At 47.3% G+C, this 13217-nt stretch overlaps 1 protein-coding gene across 3 annotated transcripts in view; it reads left to right on the forward strand.

Moving 5' to 3' along the window:
- The first annotated feature begins 782 nt into the window (after positions 1-782).
- Positions 783-13217, forward strand: part of LOC101942744 (transmembrane protein 104-like) — a 102816-nt gene continuing 90381 nt past the window's right edge. For 2 of the 3 annotated variants that reach the window (XM_065559940.1, XM_065559941.1), the window contains exon 1: positions 4546-4717. In XM_065559940.1, the coding sequence (XP_065416012.1) occupies positions 4685-4717 (33 nt within the window). In that variant the 5' untranslated portion in view covers positions 4546-4684. Of the gene's footprint in view, positions 920-3907; positions 3959-4545; positions 4718-13217 lie in introns of those variants that run through there. The other variant, XM_065559939.1, reaches the window with a different exon arrangement.

Raw genomic sequence — 13217 nt, forward strand, 5'->3', positions numbered from 1 at the left:
CTCTAGCTGCTTCTTTCCTTATGGTCAACCAACTCCTATGTAACTGGGTTGAGTCTCCATATTTGTGTAAATCTGGGCATTTCCCCTAATTCACATTTGGATCACATTGACCGTGTGGCAAAGGCACACATGGGCATGATCTATATCCTTCCTGCTTGCAAGCATCCCTAATAAACTCTTTAAGCCTTCAACAGTGCCCCCTATCAACATATGTTCTCTTATAATTTTGGGTGACCTGCAGTTGGAAGGTCAGGGTTCAGATTCTTTTTTTTTCCTGTGCCTTCCTGTACCCTTTCTATCTTAAGAGCCCCCATCTCTACAGATGACTGCTACTGAACCTTTTGGATTCCTTCCTTCCTTCTCTGCTAGGTGAACAGCATGTAAAAGGAAAGATGGTGTTGCTTATAGTGCTCAAAATGTAAATGTACTGGGCCAGCCAGATCCTCAGCTGGTGTAAATCAATGCAACGCCATCTGAAGTCAACAGAACCATGCTGATATGATCCTGTATCTCTAAAGGCCACTTGAACAGCTGAAATTCCATGAAAGTGTTTGGTGAACTCTGAAGGAAAGGTCAAAAATCAGCTTGAATGCGTACCAAAGATTCTAGCTCAGCAGGAACCTGGATGTTGTCAGTCAGCCACTTGTCTTGTTCCAGATGCCTGCTAAATTAGTTCATGTCTCCATTTTGTCTTATTGACTAACCAAACAGCATAGAATTTAGAACTTAGGCAGTCCTGGATTATGACACTTAATTCTGTACAGAACACTTTTAGTCAGCAACAGCTGCCAATGAGTCTCTTAAAGTGAAATTCACAGCACCGTTACCACATTTTCTTGCATCTCCAGAAGGCTGGATACACAGATGAGGGGAGAGAGGCCACATGAGCATGCCAGTATGGTGGCCAAAACTTTGTGAAGTAAGTCTTGTTTCTGTATTTCTGTGAATTAGGGCTTAACCCATGCCTCTTAAAGTCAATGCGAATCTTTGGCTCAGTGCCTAAGAAAAGTATTGGACTTGGCTACACTAAGTTTTGCAGTCCTTGTATTTTCCTATAGAACATGTACAGGAAGTGGCAGTGTATTGACCTGTTTCCAGGACTAATCAGTCCTTGGGTTTTCTGCTGAGGTGGTGATTTTTGTGTTGTGGACATCTAGCCCAGTTCTTATTGGATGACATTCAATTAGGGTGGTGATTTTTGTGTTGTGGACATCTAGCCCAGTTCTTATTGGATGACATCATCAACTAATCTCATTCAGTTGACCAGTCCTCAGATGGGCACAGCTTTTGACCATGTGTGTGTATTTGGGAGGCTATCACCAACTTTTTGATGTTTTGTCCAATCTTACTGTGCTACAACCATTCCTGAATAGAGAGAGATTTACCCTATCACTCATAGACTCTTTAGATTTACAAATAGCACTCATCAGAGTCACTTGCAGCATTATTTGTATTACTGTAGCACCTGGAAGCCCCAACTGTGACTGAGGGCCCCTCATACTAGGTGTTGTACAAACATGTGGTAAGAGACAGGCCCTGTCCTGAAGACCTTACAAACTGAACAGACAAGACCAAGGGCAGGAGAGGAAACAGGCAAAGAGAGGGAAAGTGACTTGCCTGAGGTCACCGCTCTTTTCTGGAATTGCAGCTGTACACGTGCACTTCAGATCATGAGACTGGCGTGTGAAACAAGGGCAGGTTCAGTGCTGAGGAAACTTCTAACCATTGAGAAGTGATGCAAGGCAGGTGGTAAGCCAGAGAGAAGAGTAAACCAGCTTGGATAAAATAAATGGTCCAAACTGAATGCAAAACTCAGGTTGAGGTTCGGAAAGTGTAGTCAACATGATGAGTCCTTTCCCCACAGTATTTCTAGCCTGGCAGCTGAAAGTGGTTCCAAAAAGTATCCAAACTATTGCTTGAGAGAGGAAACATGGTCTACAGACTCAAGCACTGAAGCATATGCCTGCCTTTAAGCACAAGTAGTGCCATTGAAATGAATAGCTCTAGTCACATGCTTGAAGTCACTCGTGTGAGAGTGGAAGTGGACAATAGAACATCACGTTTCCAGAGGGGCCTAGTTCAGTGTGCCATCGGCGGGCTCAAGAGTGCCAGCTAGGCCAGGCTGCTAAGCAGCCAAACACAGAGCTATCAGCATGCAACACCAGTCTCTGCGCATGCACAGTAAACCTCTTTCCTACATCCCACCAACTGCATCACTTATTGCTAATGAAACAACATGCTTAAGCGCCATGCCAAGCGGAGGCCTACAGCACAGGGGAATAGGGGGGCCTGAGTTCTGTTCTCTCTCTCATTGAGCCAAAGCCTGGCTTTGGGCAAGATAAAAATAAAGTGTGCGCTCATGCCTGGTGCAATGAGAAGTCTCTAGAATTCCAGTCTGTTTAGCTGAATGCAGTGTCCTCTCCTAATTAACACAATAATTGACCAAACCTAGGAAAACAGGAGTTAATGTGACCTTGGTTGCTTTAATTCCATAATCTGCTCTTTTCCCAAATTATTTGAAGAGTAATATGGTGGGAGTGAATAAGTATCTCTCAAAGGAATGTGCTGAGGCCATCCTCTTGAACAGATCCTTTGTTATCTCTAAAGGGAATACACTGCCCCTCAGAGCAGGCCAGTTGGCAACCTCTAACTAGGCTTACCCACACCACTAATAAAATCTTTGTCAAGCTGAGCCAGATGTTCAACTGGTGTAAGCCATTGATGTCAATGGAGCTATGCCAACTGTGGATCTGGATCAAGCTAAGGGTTCTTTCACGTTGCAAAGCTTCACCGTATTTTGGTGCTGGGGAAGATGAGGATTTACCCTTCTATCGATAGATGTGCAGATTGCAGCTCCCATTGATGTGAAGGGGATTTATGGGGAAAAAACTTATGAAAGGGAAGAACAAACCCTTAAATGTATCAAGCATACTTGTGACTGTGAAATTTGCAGTGTTCAAGGGTCCTTGTAGTGTTTTCTCTATGTGCTAGGGCAGTGATGTCACTGCTAGCGCACTATGCTCAGTGTTGGTGTAATGCGCTCATGCTGAGAACGCTTGGGCTGTGAGTGATTTCTTTCTTACATTGTTTCTGCTTCTTTTAACGTTGTTCCTTTTAGAATACTGTAAAGAGGACACAGAATATTGTGGTTTTAGAAATGCTACGCTGATCCCAATTTTAAGCAGCTGGGAAAGCAGAGATGGTGCCCCCAAGAAGAAGGTGTTATGGTCAAAGCAGGATTCCGGGGCTAAATCCTGACCTTACTGAAGTCCCTGGGAGTTTTGTCATTGACTTCAGTGGGACCAGGTTTCACCCCAGGTTTTTATTCTGGCGTGTGGTTTTGCGTAAATTGCCTAGTAACTTTTAGGTGCCTTGATTTACCCATCAATGCAGTGAGATAACACTGATCTCATGGGAATTGTGAGGTTTAATTGATGAAGTTTAAGATTGTTGGCTGAACAGTGCTGTAGAATAAAGTATTGGGTCCGAATTCTTTATTTGTAAAACATTGAAATTGCTAATCTGGAATAAATTTGCCATATTTGCATGTTTATTGTACACCATAGAAGAAAATCTCTACACTGCCATCTTTCCTGTGTAGCAGGCATGAGTTTAACTTGACTGGTTAGCCTGTCTCTTTCACCTTACGTGCCTTTCCACTGGGCAAGGGCAGTTTTTCACTGTCTTTGATTCACAGTTTTTGCTTTATTGTCAAACCTGTGTTAATCTGCACATGAAACGTATGAAAATTGGTCTGTGCGCTTTCAGTTTGAATTCCTTAGAACGATAGTTTTGTCATGCAACCCGAAGACTCAGTATAATCCCATGCAGAAATCTGTTCCACTGCTGACCATCTTTGTAGACATGTGTGCAGTGAATGACCAGCTTGTTGACTTTCTGGTTTCAGGTAGGTTGGACTTCAAAGGAAGAGTCTTCTCCTGATTATATTTGTAATCAAGTGAGTCCCCTTTTCTTCAGAAAGCTGGATTTATCTCTATCTCAAACGGGACTTTTGAGTCTACAGCCACCGCCATATCTGAATGCTTCAGAAGCCGCAGGGAATTTATCTTCACAACACACTTGTGAAGCAGGGAAGTATTATTACCTCCATTATATAGATGGGGAACTGAGGCGTTTAGGTGGTGTTGTGCTTAGTGTTGCAATGCCCAACTGACTTAGTAACTGAAGTCTCATTTCAAAAGGTATTTAGGTACTATGGGCCAAAATTCTATCGACAGTCCATGAGATTTAGGCACCCAAATGCTTAAATCCATTTTGAAAATGAGACTTTAGGCTTCTTTAAAAATCTGGGTCAGAGATTAAGTGACTTGTCCACACAAAGTCTGTGGTAGTGTAAGAAACCTCCCCTACACAGAACTTCTGAGTTCCAATCCTAATGTCTTAGCCACATGAAGATAGTATCTCTTGTGTTGTTTATGCGGATAGGATTATTCCTTTCCTAGTTTTAATTCTCTGGTACCTCCCATTTGAATTTTCCATTACCTGCCATATAACTTGCAGTCTGCCCCAACAGACTGACACTTAACCAAGGGGCCTTGCTGTAGAATTTAGATCCAGCTTCCCACAGAGTAAATGGGACTTTGATAGTACATGGAGTATTTAATAAGATGATTGTCCCCATCATTTGACTTTTGTTTCTTCACAGGACATGACCAAGAAGTGAATGATGGGAGCAGAAAGTCAATATTCACTGATGGTAAAATGCTCTTTCAGAATGACTTTTTTACAGAACAGGTGGATGTAGTGATCTCAGGGCTGGCTCCAGGCACCAGCTTGTCAAGCAGGTGCTTGGGGCGGCCACTCTGGAGAGGGGCAGCACGTCCAGCTATTCGGCGGCAATTCGGCGGACGGTCCCTCACTCCGGCTTGGAGCGAAGGACCTCCTGCCGAATTGCCACCGCAGATCGCGATCGCGGCTTTTTTTGTGTGTGTTGTTTTGTTTTTGGGCTGCTTGGGGCGGCCAACACCCTGGAGCTGGCCCTGAGTGTCCTGGTGACAGCCCTGCCTTATTCCTGACCAGGATTTTGGAACAACCATAGAAGAGACTGATGTTTGCAATATCTGGAATGGATTCTTAGTTACCCCAACAGATTCCAGGACAAGACTTTGGGAGTCTTGTTAAATAGCCAGTGCTGTGTGGCTGTTTGTGCACCGCAGGCATGATTGATTGATGCAGCTTATAGTCATGTACCCCACTACTGAGTCTCAGTGCTTGGATTTAAGTGACTCACAGTCAGCTGGGATCCCAGCGCTTGCAAAGGGGCTTTTGCAAGATGTTCCGGTAGGTCATTGACCTCCATGTTTTATGAGCCTGTAGGGCCTGATTCTCATCTACATGAAGTTCTCTTTATGCTGCAGGAGTGGTGTAAATGGCCCATAGTGTGTAAGGCAAATCCACCGGCTGTTTTTTAACCTCTCTGATGCTCAGTCCAGACCTTAGGGGAGGTTCTGTGCTGTACCTCCAAGATGCTCAGCATAGAATGTGCAGCCTGCCCAGGCGTTGTGGGGGCTAAGGTGGCTTTGAGCCCCAGGGTCTGTCTAAGTTATGGCAGCCTCCATGGGCTGCCCCCTACGGGCTCCTGCACTGCCTGGAATCTCTGCTGGGCTGCACACAGTGGCCCAGCCCCTAACATGCCCTTTCCATTCTCAGCCCTGGGCCAGGGCTTGTGGAGGGGTTCCTGGAAGCAGCCTTACAAGCTGCCGACCACAGTGTCTGCAATGGCAGAATTCTTCCCTGGCCGGAGCTGTGGCTTTTAGGGCCCCTTTACACTGCCTCAGCCCTTTCACATGGGGTAAAGGATCCAGAGTGGGGGGTGGAAATCTCACCTCTTACCTAAATGGTTGCGCTGAGGCTCAGACAACTGTGCAATGGGGCCGTTCTTTTAACAGACTCCCCCACCCCCTAATTTGGCCACCTGATAATCTTGACCGTAATATTGTTAAGGTAAGTGAGAAGAGGAGCATAGGGGAGCTAGGTGAACTTCTAGGAGCAGAACCATAAAATCGTGGTGCATCTGAGTCAGGGAAAGGGAGTGGGGGGCGGGACATGAATGAGAGCCAGGGAGAAGGAAAGAGTCCGAGAGCTAGGCCTGTGTGATGGAAGTAGCTCAGACAGGAGTCCTGGCCTATGCTATGCAAGAGCTCAGACTAGATGATTATAAAGCTCCCATCTGGCCTTAAAATCTATGAAATGGTGCAGGGGGATGCTGAAAAGTGTCCAGCTCTCTGCCCTTGCAGGGTCATTCTCTGTAGTAGGATTTATTATTTTAGGTTTTAACTGATGAATATGGATAAAGCCCCCAGATACAGCAACAAACACACACAAAGAAAATAAAAGAAAAAAAATCCGTGTTCTATCCAATAAACACCAGAAATAGTTACTTTGTTCCTAAGGAGCTTGTTGACACAACAGTAATTGGACTATGGGGGGGAGTGATGTCTAAAGTGCACTAATATGTTGCGTGTTAATTGGTCCATGTGGACCCTGCTGGAATCCACTACAAGTTCCATTGTGCTGTTTCAAAAAGCACTACATTAATCTCCTTGCAGTGTTTCCTAGTGCACTTTACTCATTACGGTATATACCTGTGTAATGAGTAATATATATGACTCATCACTGTATATACAAAGAGAGCCCTCCAAAATCCTGATTTTTGGATTCCTACAGAAAACAAAAAATTGCTAACCCCCTCCCACCCAAAAAAACCTTGGAAAAATTAAATTAATATAGGGTTACCATACGTCTGGATTTTCCCGGACATGTCCGGCTTTTTGGGCTCCAAATCCCCGTCCGGGGGGAAATCCCAAAAAGCCAGACATGTCCGGGAAAATCGGGACATGCGGGCGGCGGTGCTGGGCCGGGGGCCGGCGGGGGCGCCGAGCGCCGGGGGCACCGAGCACTGGGGGCCGGCGGGGCCGAGCGGTGCCGGGGACCAGGGGGGCCGAGCGCCGGGGGCACCGAGCGCCGGCGGGGCCGGAGACCAGGGGGGCCGGGGGCCGGCAGGGCCAAGCGCCGGCGGAGTCGGGGGGGGTGCTCGGCCGGGGGTCCGGGGGCTGGGGGGTGCTGAGCGGGCCGGGGGGGTGCTCGGCCGGGGGTCCGGGGCCAGGGGGGTGCTGAGCGGGCCGGGGGGGTGCTCGGCCAGGGGTCTGGGGGCCGGGGGGGGTGCTGAGCGGGCCGGGGGGGTGCTCGGCCGGGGGGCCGGGGGGTGCTGAGCGGGCCGGCGGGGCTGGGGGGTGCTGAGCGGGCCAGGGGTGTTCGGCCGGGGGTCCGGGGACCGGCAGTGCTGGGCTGGGGGTCCGGGCCCGTGGCCGGCACCCCAGGGCCCGTGGCCGGCACCCCAGGGCCCGAGCCGACCCAGGCTGGAAATGCCGGGGGGGTCAGCCTGGGCCGCGCCTCCTCCCCCCACACCCCTCCTTACCTGCTTCAGGCTTCCCGCGAATCAAATGTTCGCGGGAAGCAGGGGAGGGGGCGGAGTTGGGGTGGGGACTTTGAGGAAGGGGCGGAGTTGGGGCGTGGGCGGGGCTGGGGGCGGGGCCGGGCCCCGGGCCCGGTGGAGTGTCCTCCTTTTGGAGGCTCAAAATATGGTAACCCTAATTAATAAACACTGAAAAACAGAAGCCTTATCTCTAGTATACTCAGCACTGCTTTGTGTCCAATTCAGCCTTTTAAAATCTTTGTGCCCGAGTCTTGTTTCACACAAGATCTACACTGGTTTGTCTCCATTGACTACAATAAAATTTACTCCTGATTTTTGCTCTCCTAAGTGGGAGGAGAATCAGCCCCTCCCCCCTTTTTAAACAAACTGAGAATTTTTGTTTCTTTCTGGTGAGGAGATAAGAAGCAGAAACTCATAGCTGAGGTTTTCATCTCAGATGGAGTTTAAAGCAAACAAACAAAAGCCAACAATAATAAAACCCAATAAAAATAATTTGTCCTTTGAGTTGTGAACTGAACCAATCTGATGTAGAATCATTGAGAGAATAAAGGCCCACAAACTCATGAGAGAGAGACGTTTTCAGAGAGACATTTCAGAAGCTAGTGGCTCTATAAATAATGAGCTCTAGTTATATTGGTGATGCTGAGATTTTGTCTGGGAGTGGGGCAAGGGAGGGGACAGCAGGCAGAGAAGAGCTATTTGGGAGTGAATGAGTTCAGTGAACCACACAGTACATGATCTCCTTCTGGTAGTGTGTCCGCAGCTGAGAGAAAAAGCACAGGATGATCTGAGCCATATTTGGTTTGCTACAAGAGTTTACTTCAGCTCGAAATTAGTCATGAAGGCATAAATTAAATCATCTCCCTGTAGGACTGGACTTATAGATTCATAGATTATAGGACTGGAAGGGACCTCGAGAGGTCATCGAGTCCAGTCCCTTGCCTGCATGGCAGGACCAAATACTGTCTAGACCATCGCTGATAGACATTTATCTAACCTACTCTTAAATATCTCCAGAGACGGAGATTCCACAACCTCCCTAGGCAATTTGTTCCAGTGTTTAACCACCCTGACAGTTAGGAACTTTTTCCTAATGTCCAACCTAGACCTCCCTTGCTGCAGTTTAAACCCATTGTTTCTGGTTCTATCCTTAGAGGCTAAGGTGAACAAGTTCTCTCCCTCCTCCTTATGACACCCTTTTAGATACCTGAAAACTGCTATCATGTCCCCTCTCAGTCTTCTCTTTTCCAAACTAAACAAACCCAATTCTTTCAGCCTTCCTTCATAGGTCATGTTCTCAAGACCTTTAATCATTCTTGTTGCTCTCCTTTGGACCCTTTCCAATTTCTCCACATCTTTTTTAAAATGCGGCGCCCAGAACTGGACACAATACTCCAGCTGAGGCCTAACCAGAGCAGAGTAGAGCGGAAGAATGACTTCTCGTGTCTTGCTCACAACACACCTTTTAATACATCCCAGAATCATGTTTGCTTTTTTTGCAACAGCATCACACTGTTGACTCATATTTAGCTTGTGGTCCACTATAACCCCTAGATCCTTTTCTGCTGTACTCCTTCCTAGACAGTCTTTTCCCATTCTGTATGTGTGAAATTGATTTTTCCTTCCTAAGTGGAGCACTTTGCATTTGTCTTTGTTAAACTTCATCCTGTTTAACTCAGACCATTTCTCCAATTTGTCCAGATCATTTTGAATTATGACCCTGTCCTCCAAAGTAGTTGCAATCCCTCCCAGTTTGGTATCATCCGCAAACTTAATAAGCGTACTTTCTATGCCAATATCTAAGTCGTTGATGAAGATATTGAACAGAGCCGGTCCCAAAACAGACCCCTGCGGTACCCCACTCGTTACGCCTTTCCAGCAGGATTGGGAACCATTAATAACAACTCTCTGAGTACGGTTATCCAGCCAGTTATGCACCCACCTTATAGTAGCCCCATCTAAATTGTATTTGCCTAGTTTATCGATAAGAATATCATGCGAGACCGTATCAAATGCCTTACTAAAGTCTAGGTATACCACATCCACCGCTTCACCCTTATCCACAAGGCTCGTTATCCTATCAAAGAAAGCTATCAGATTGGTTTGACATGATTTGTTCTTCACAAATCCATGCTGGCTGTTCCCTATCACCTTACCACCTTCCAAGTGTTTGCAGATGATTTCCTTAATTACTTGCTCCATTATCTTCCCTGGCACAGAAGTTAAACTAACTGGTCTGTAGTTTCCTGGGTTGTTTTTATTTCCCTTTTTATAGATGGGCACTATATTTGCCCTTTTCCAGTCTTCTGGAATCTCTCCCGTCTCCCATGACTTTCCAAAGATAATAGCTAGAGGCTCAGATACCTCCTCTATTAGCTCCTTGAGTATTCTAGGATGCATTTCATCAGGCCCGGGTGACTTGCAGGCATCTAACTTTTCTAAGTGATTTTTAACTTGTTCTTTTTTTATTTTATCCGCTAAACCTACCCCCTTCCCATTAGCATTCACTATGTTAGGCATTCCTTCAGACTTCTCGGTGAAGACCGAAACAAAGAAGTCATTAAGCATCTCTGCCATTTCCAAGTTTCCTGTTACTGTTTCTCCCTCTTCACTAAGCAGTGGGCCTACCCTGTCTTTGGTCTTCCTCTTGCTTCTAATGTATTGATAAAAAGTCTTCTTGTTTCCTTTTATTCCCGTAGCTAGTTTGAGCTCATTTTGTGCCTTTGCCTTTCTAATCTTGCCCCTGCATTCCTGTGTTGTTTGCCTATATTCATCCTTTGTAATCTGTCCTAGTTTCCACTTTTTATATGACTCCTTTTTATTTTTTAGATCGTGCAAGATCTCGTGGTTAAGCCAAGGTGGTCTTTTGCCACATTTTCTATCTTTCCTAACCAGCGGAATAGCTTGCTTTTGGGCCCTTAATAGTGTCCCTTTGAAAAGGAGAGGAAAGGAACTCTCCTCAGTTGTTTTTCCCCTCAGTCTTGATTCCCATGGGACCTTACCTATCAGCTCTCTGAGCTTCCCAAAATCTGCCTTCCTGAAATCCATTGTCTCTATTTTGCTGTTCTCCCTTCTACCCTTCCTTAGAATTGCAAACTCTATGATTTCATGATCACTTTCACCCAGGCTGCCTTCTACTTTCACATTCTCAACGAGTTCCTCCCTATTTGTTAAAATCAAGTCTAGAACAGCTTCCCCCCTAGTAGCTTTTTCAACCTTCTGAAATAAAAAGTTGTCTCCAATGCAGTCCAAGAATTTGTTGGATAGTCTGTGCCCCGCTGTGTTATTTTCCCAACATATATCCGGATAGTTGAAGTCCCCCATCACCACCAAATCTTGGGCTTTGGATGATTTTGTTAGTTGCTTGAAAAAAGTCTCATCCACCTCTTCCACCTGGTTAGGTGGCCTGTAGTAGACTCCTAGCATGACATCTACCTTGTTTTTTGCCCCTTTTAGCCTAACCCAGAGACTCTCAACACTTCCGTCTCCTATGTCTATCTCTACCTCAGTCCAAGTGTGTACATTTTTAATATATAAGGCAACACCTCCTCCCTTTTTCCCCTGTCTATCCTTCCTGAGCAAGCTGTACCCATCCACACCAACATTCCAATCATGTGTATTATCCCACCAAGTTTCAGTGATGCCAACAATGTCATAGTTGTATTTATTTATTAGCACTTCCAGTTCTTCCTGCTTATTCCCCATACTTCTCGCATTTGTATATAGGCATCTAAGATACTGGTTTGATCTTTCCTCCCAGTTTTGTCCTGACCCTCCTTTCTCTCTGCCAATATAGCCCACACTCCCTCTCGTTTCCGACCCATCTCCCCGGTCTCCATGTTCCCCACTTACCTGTGGGCTTTGCTCACCTGTCCCCGTCGAACCTAGTTTAAAGCCCTCCTCACTAGGTTAGCCAGTCTGTGTCCGAATAGGGTCTTTCCTCTCCTCGAAAGGTGAACGCCATCTCTGCCTAGCAGTCCTTCCTCGAATAGCATCCCGTGGTCTAGGAAGCCAAAGCCCTCCTGGCGACACCATCTTCGCAGCCAGGCATTCACCTCCATGATGCATCTGTCTCTGCCCGGGCCCCTACCTTTGACAGGAAGAATTGAAGAGAATACCACCTGCGCTCCAAACTCCTTCACCCGTACTCCCAGAGCCCTGTAGTCACTCTTGATCCGCTCAGTGTCACACCGCGCAGTATCATTTGTGCCCACATGGATGAGTAGCATGGGGTAGTAGTCAGAGGGCTGGATAATCCTCGACAATGCCTCCGTAACGTCTCGGATACGGGCCCCCGGCAGGCAGCATACCTCCCGAGATGAAATGTCAGGGCGACAGATGGGCGCCTCCGTCCCCCTCAGCAGAGAGTCTCCGACCACCACTACCCTACGTTTCCTATTCGCAGTGGTGGCAGCAGACTTTCCAGCCTTAGGGGTACGAGGCTTCTCCTCCTTTACTGTAGGGAGTGATTCCTTCTTTCCTGTATCAAGAAGAGCATAACGGTTACCTATAACCACGGCAGGAGGGTTCGGAGCAAGGGTGGAGCACTGCCTGCTGCCAGAAGTAACCAGCTGCCAGTGTCCACCCTGAGCCATCTCCTCCTCCACCAGTGGTGTATCAGCAGTCCTGTGTACTGGGACAGCTACCTCAGCTGTCTCCACATGGACACTGTTGAGGAATTGCTCGTGGATTCGGATGCTCCTCAACCTAGCCACCTCCTCCTGTAGCTCTCCCACCTGCTGCCTGAGAGATTCCACCAGCAGGCACCTCTCACATTGGATGGTCCCCGCAGCCTGGATATCAGTAAGTGGAAATTGCAAGTTACAGTCTTTGCAAAACCACACCAGGATCTGGGTAGAGGCATCCATGCTCAGGCGCTCTGTCTGGCTACAGGCACAGGTGGAGGAGACAGTAGCAGTGCTGGCACAGGTGTTGCGGGTCTTCCTAACCATCGTAAGCCTCCCTCTGTCAAACTCCCGTCTGCAGCCCCCTGTCAGCTGAAAGGGTTGTTTAAGCAAAAAGTTATGAATGTAGTTGCTTTATAGGTATTAAGGGGAATCAAGAGAAAACAGATGGAACCGGCAAGGGACCCTCGCCCCCTTCCTGCTCCCCTTGCGAAACTCCCTTGCGAAACTCCCTGTTAGCAGCCCCTGTTCGCAAAGCTCCCTGGTCGCTTGTGCGCTGCTTTATAAAGCCCTGGCCTGTATGACTTGTCAAGGTCTTTCTATAATGGTGACTCAAGACTTTTGTGAAGCCACTTCTGGGAGAGGCTTTGCAGAGGTCAGTGAGCACCAATCAATTGCTGAGGATGAAATTCACCTCTGTGCAGAGGGGCTGCAAGAGGGCTGTGAACCACACAAGTCCCACTTTGAGGGCTTACACAGGGAGCAAGTAGTGAGTAGGCCTTGACTTGGTTCTTTCCATAAGGGAAAATTTCTCCCATGAGAATAGATCGTGCCCTGAACAAGAAGTGTGTGGAAGGGGAAGAGCTCCAGATGTGTAGCATCCGCCCTCCTACCAACCCCCCCACATTCCCAGTGAGGTGTGTAGCTGGGGGGCTACCGCTACTGTCCCTGTTGTCATGCTTGGAAATGCCCATGTGGAATGGGCATGTAAAACAATGATCGTGTCAGCATTACGTTAATTCTTCCACCAGCTGTGTGAAACCTCTCTGGGGTTGAAGGCAAGCAGAGAGCCCATCGGATGTTGCTATGCAGGCTGGGGTGGGTGAGGTGACCAGTGAGAAGCTGTGGAAAGGTCC

The sequence above is a fragment of the Chrysemys picta genome, chromosome 10 (genome assembly GCF_011386835.1).
Source record: "Chrysemys picta bellii isolate R12L10 chromosome 10, ASM1138683v2, whole genome shotgun sequence".
NCBI lineage: Eukaryota > Metazoa > Chordata > Testudines > Emydidae > Chrysemys > Chrysemys picta.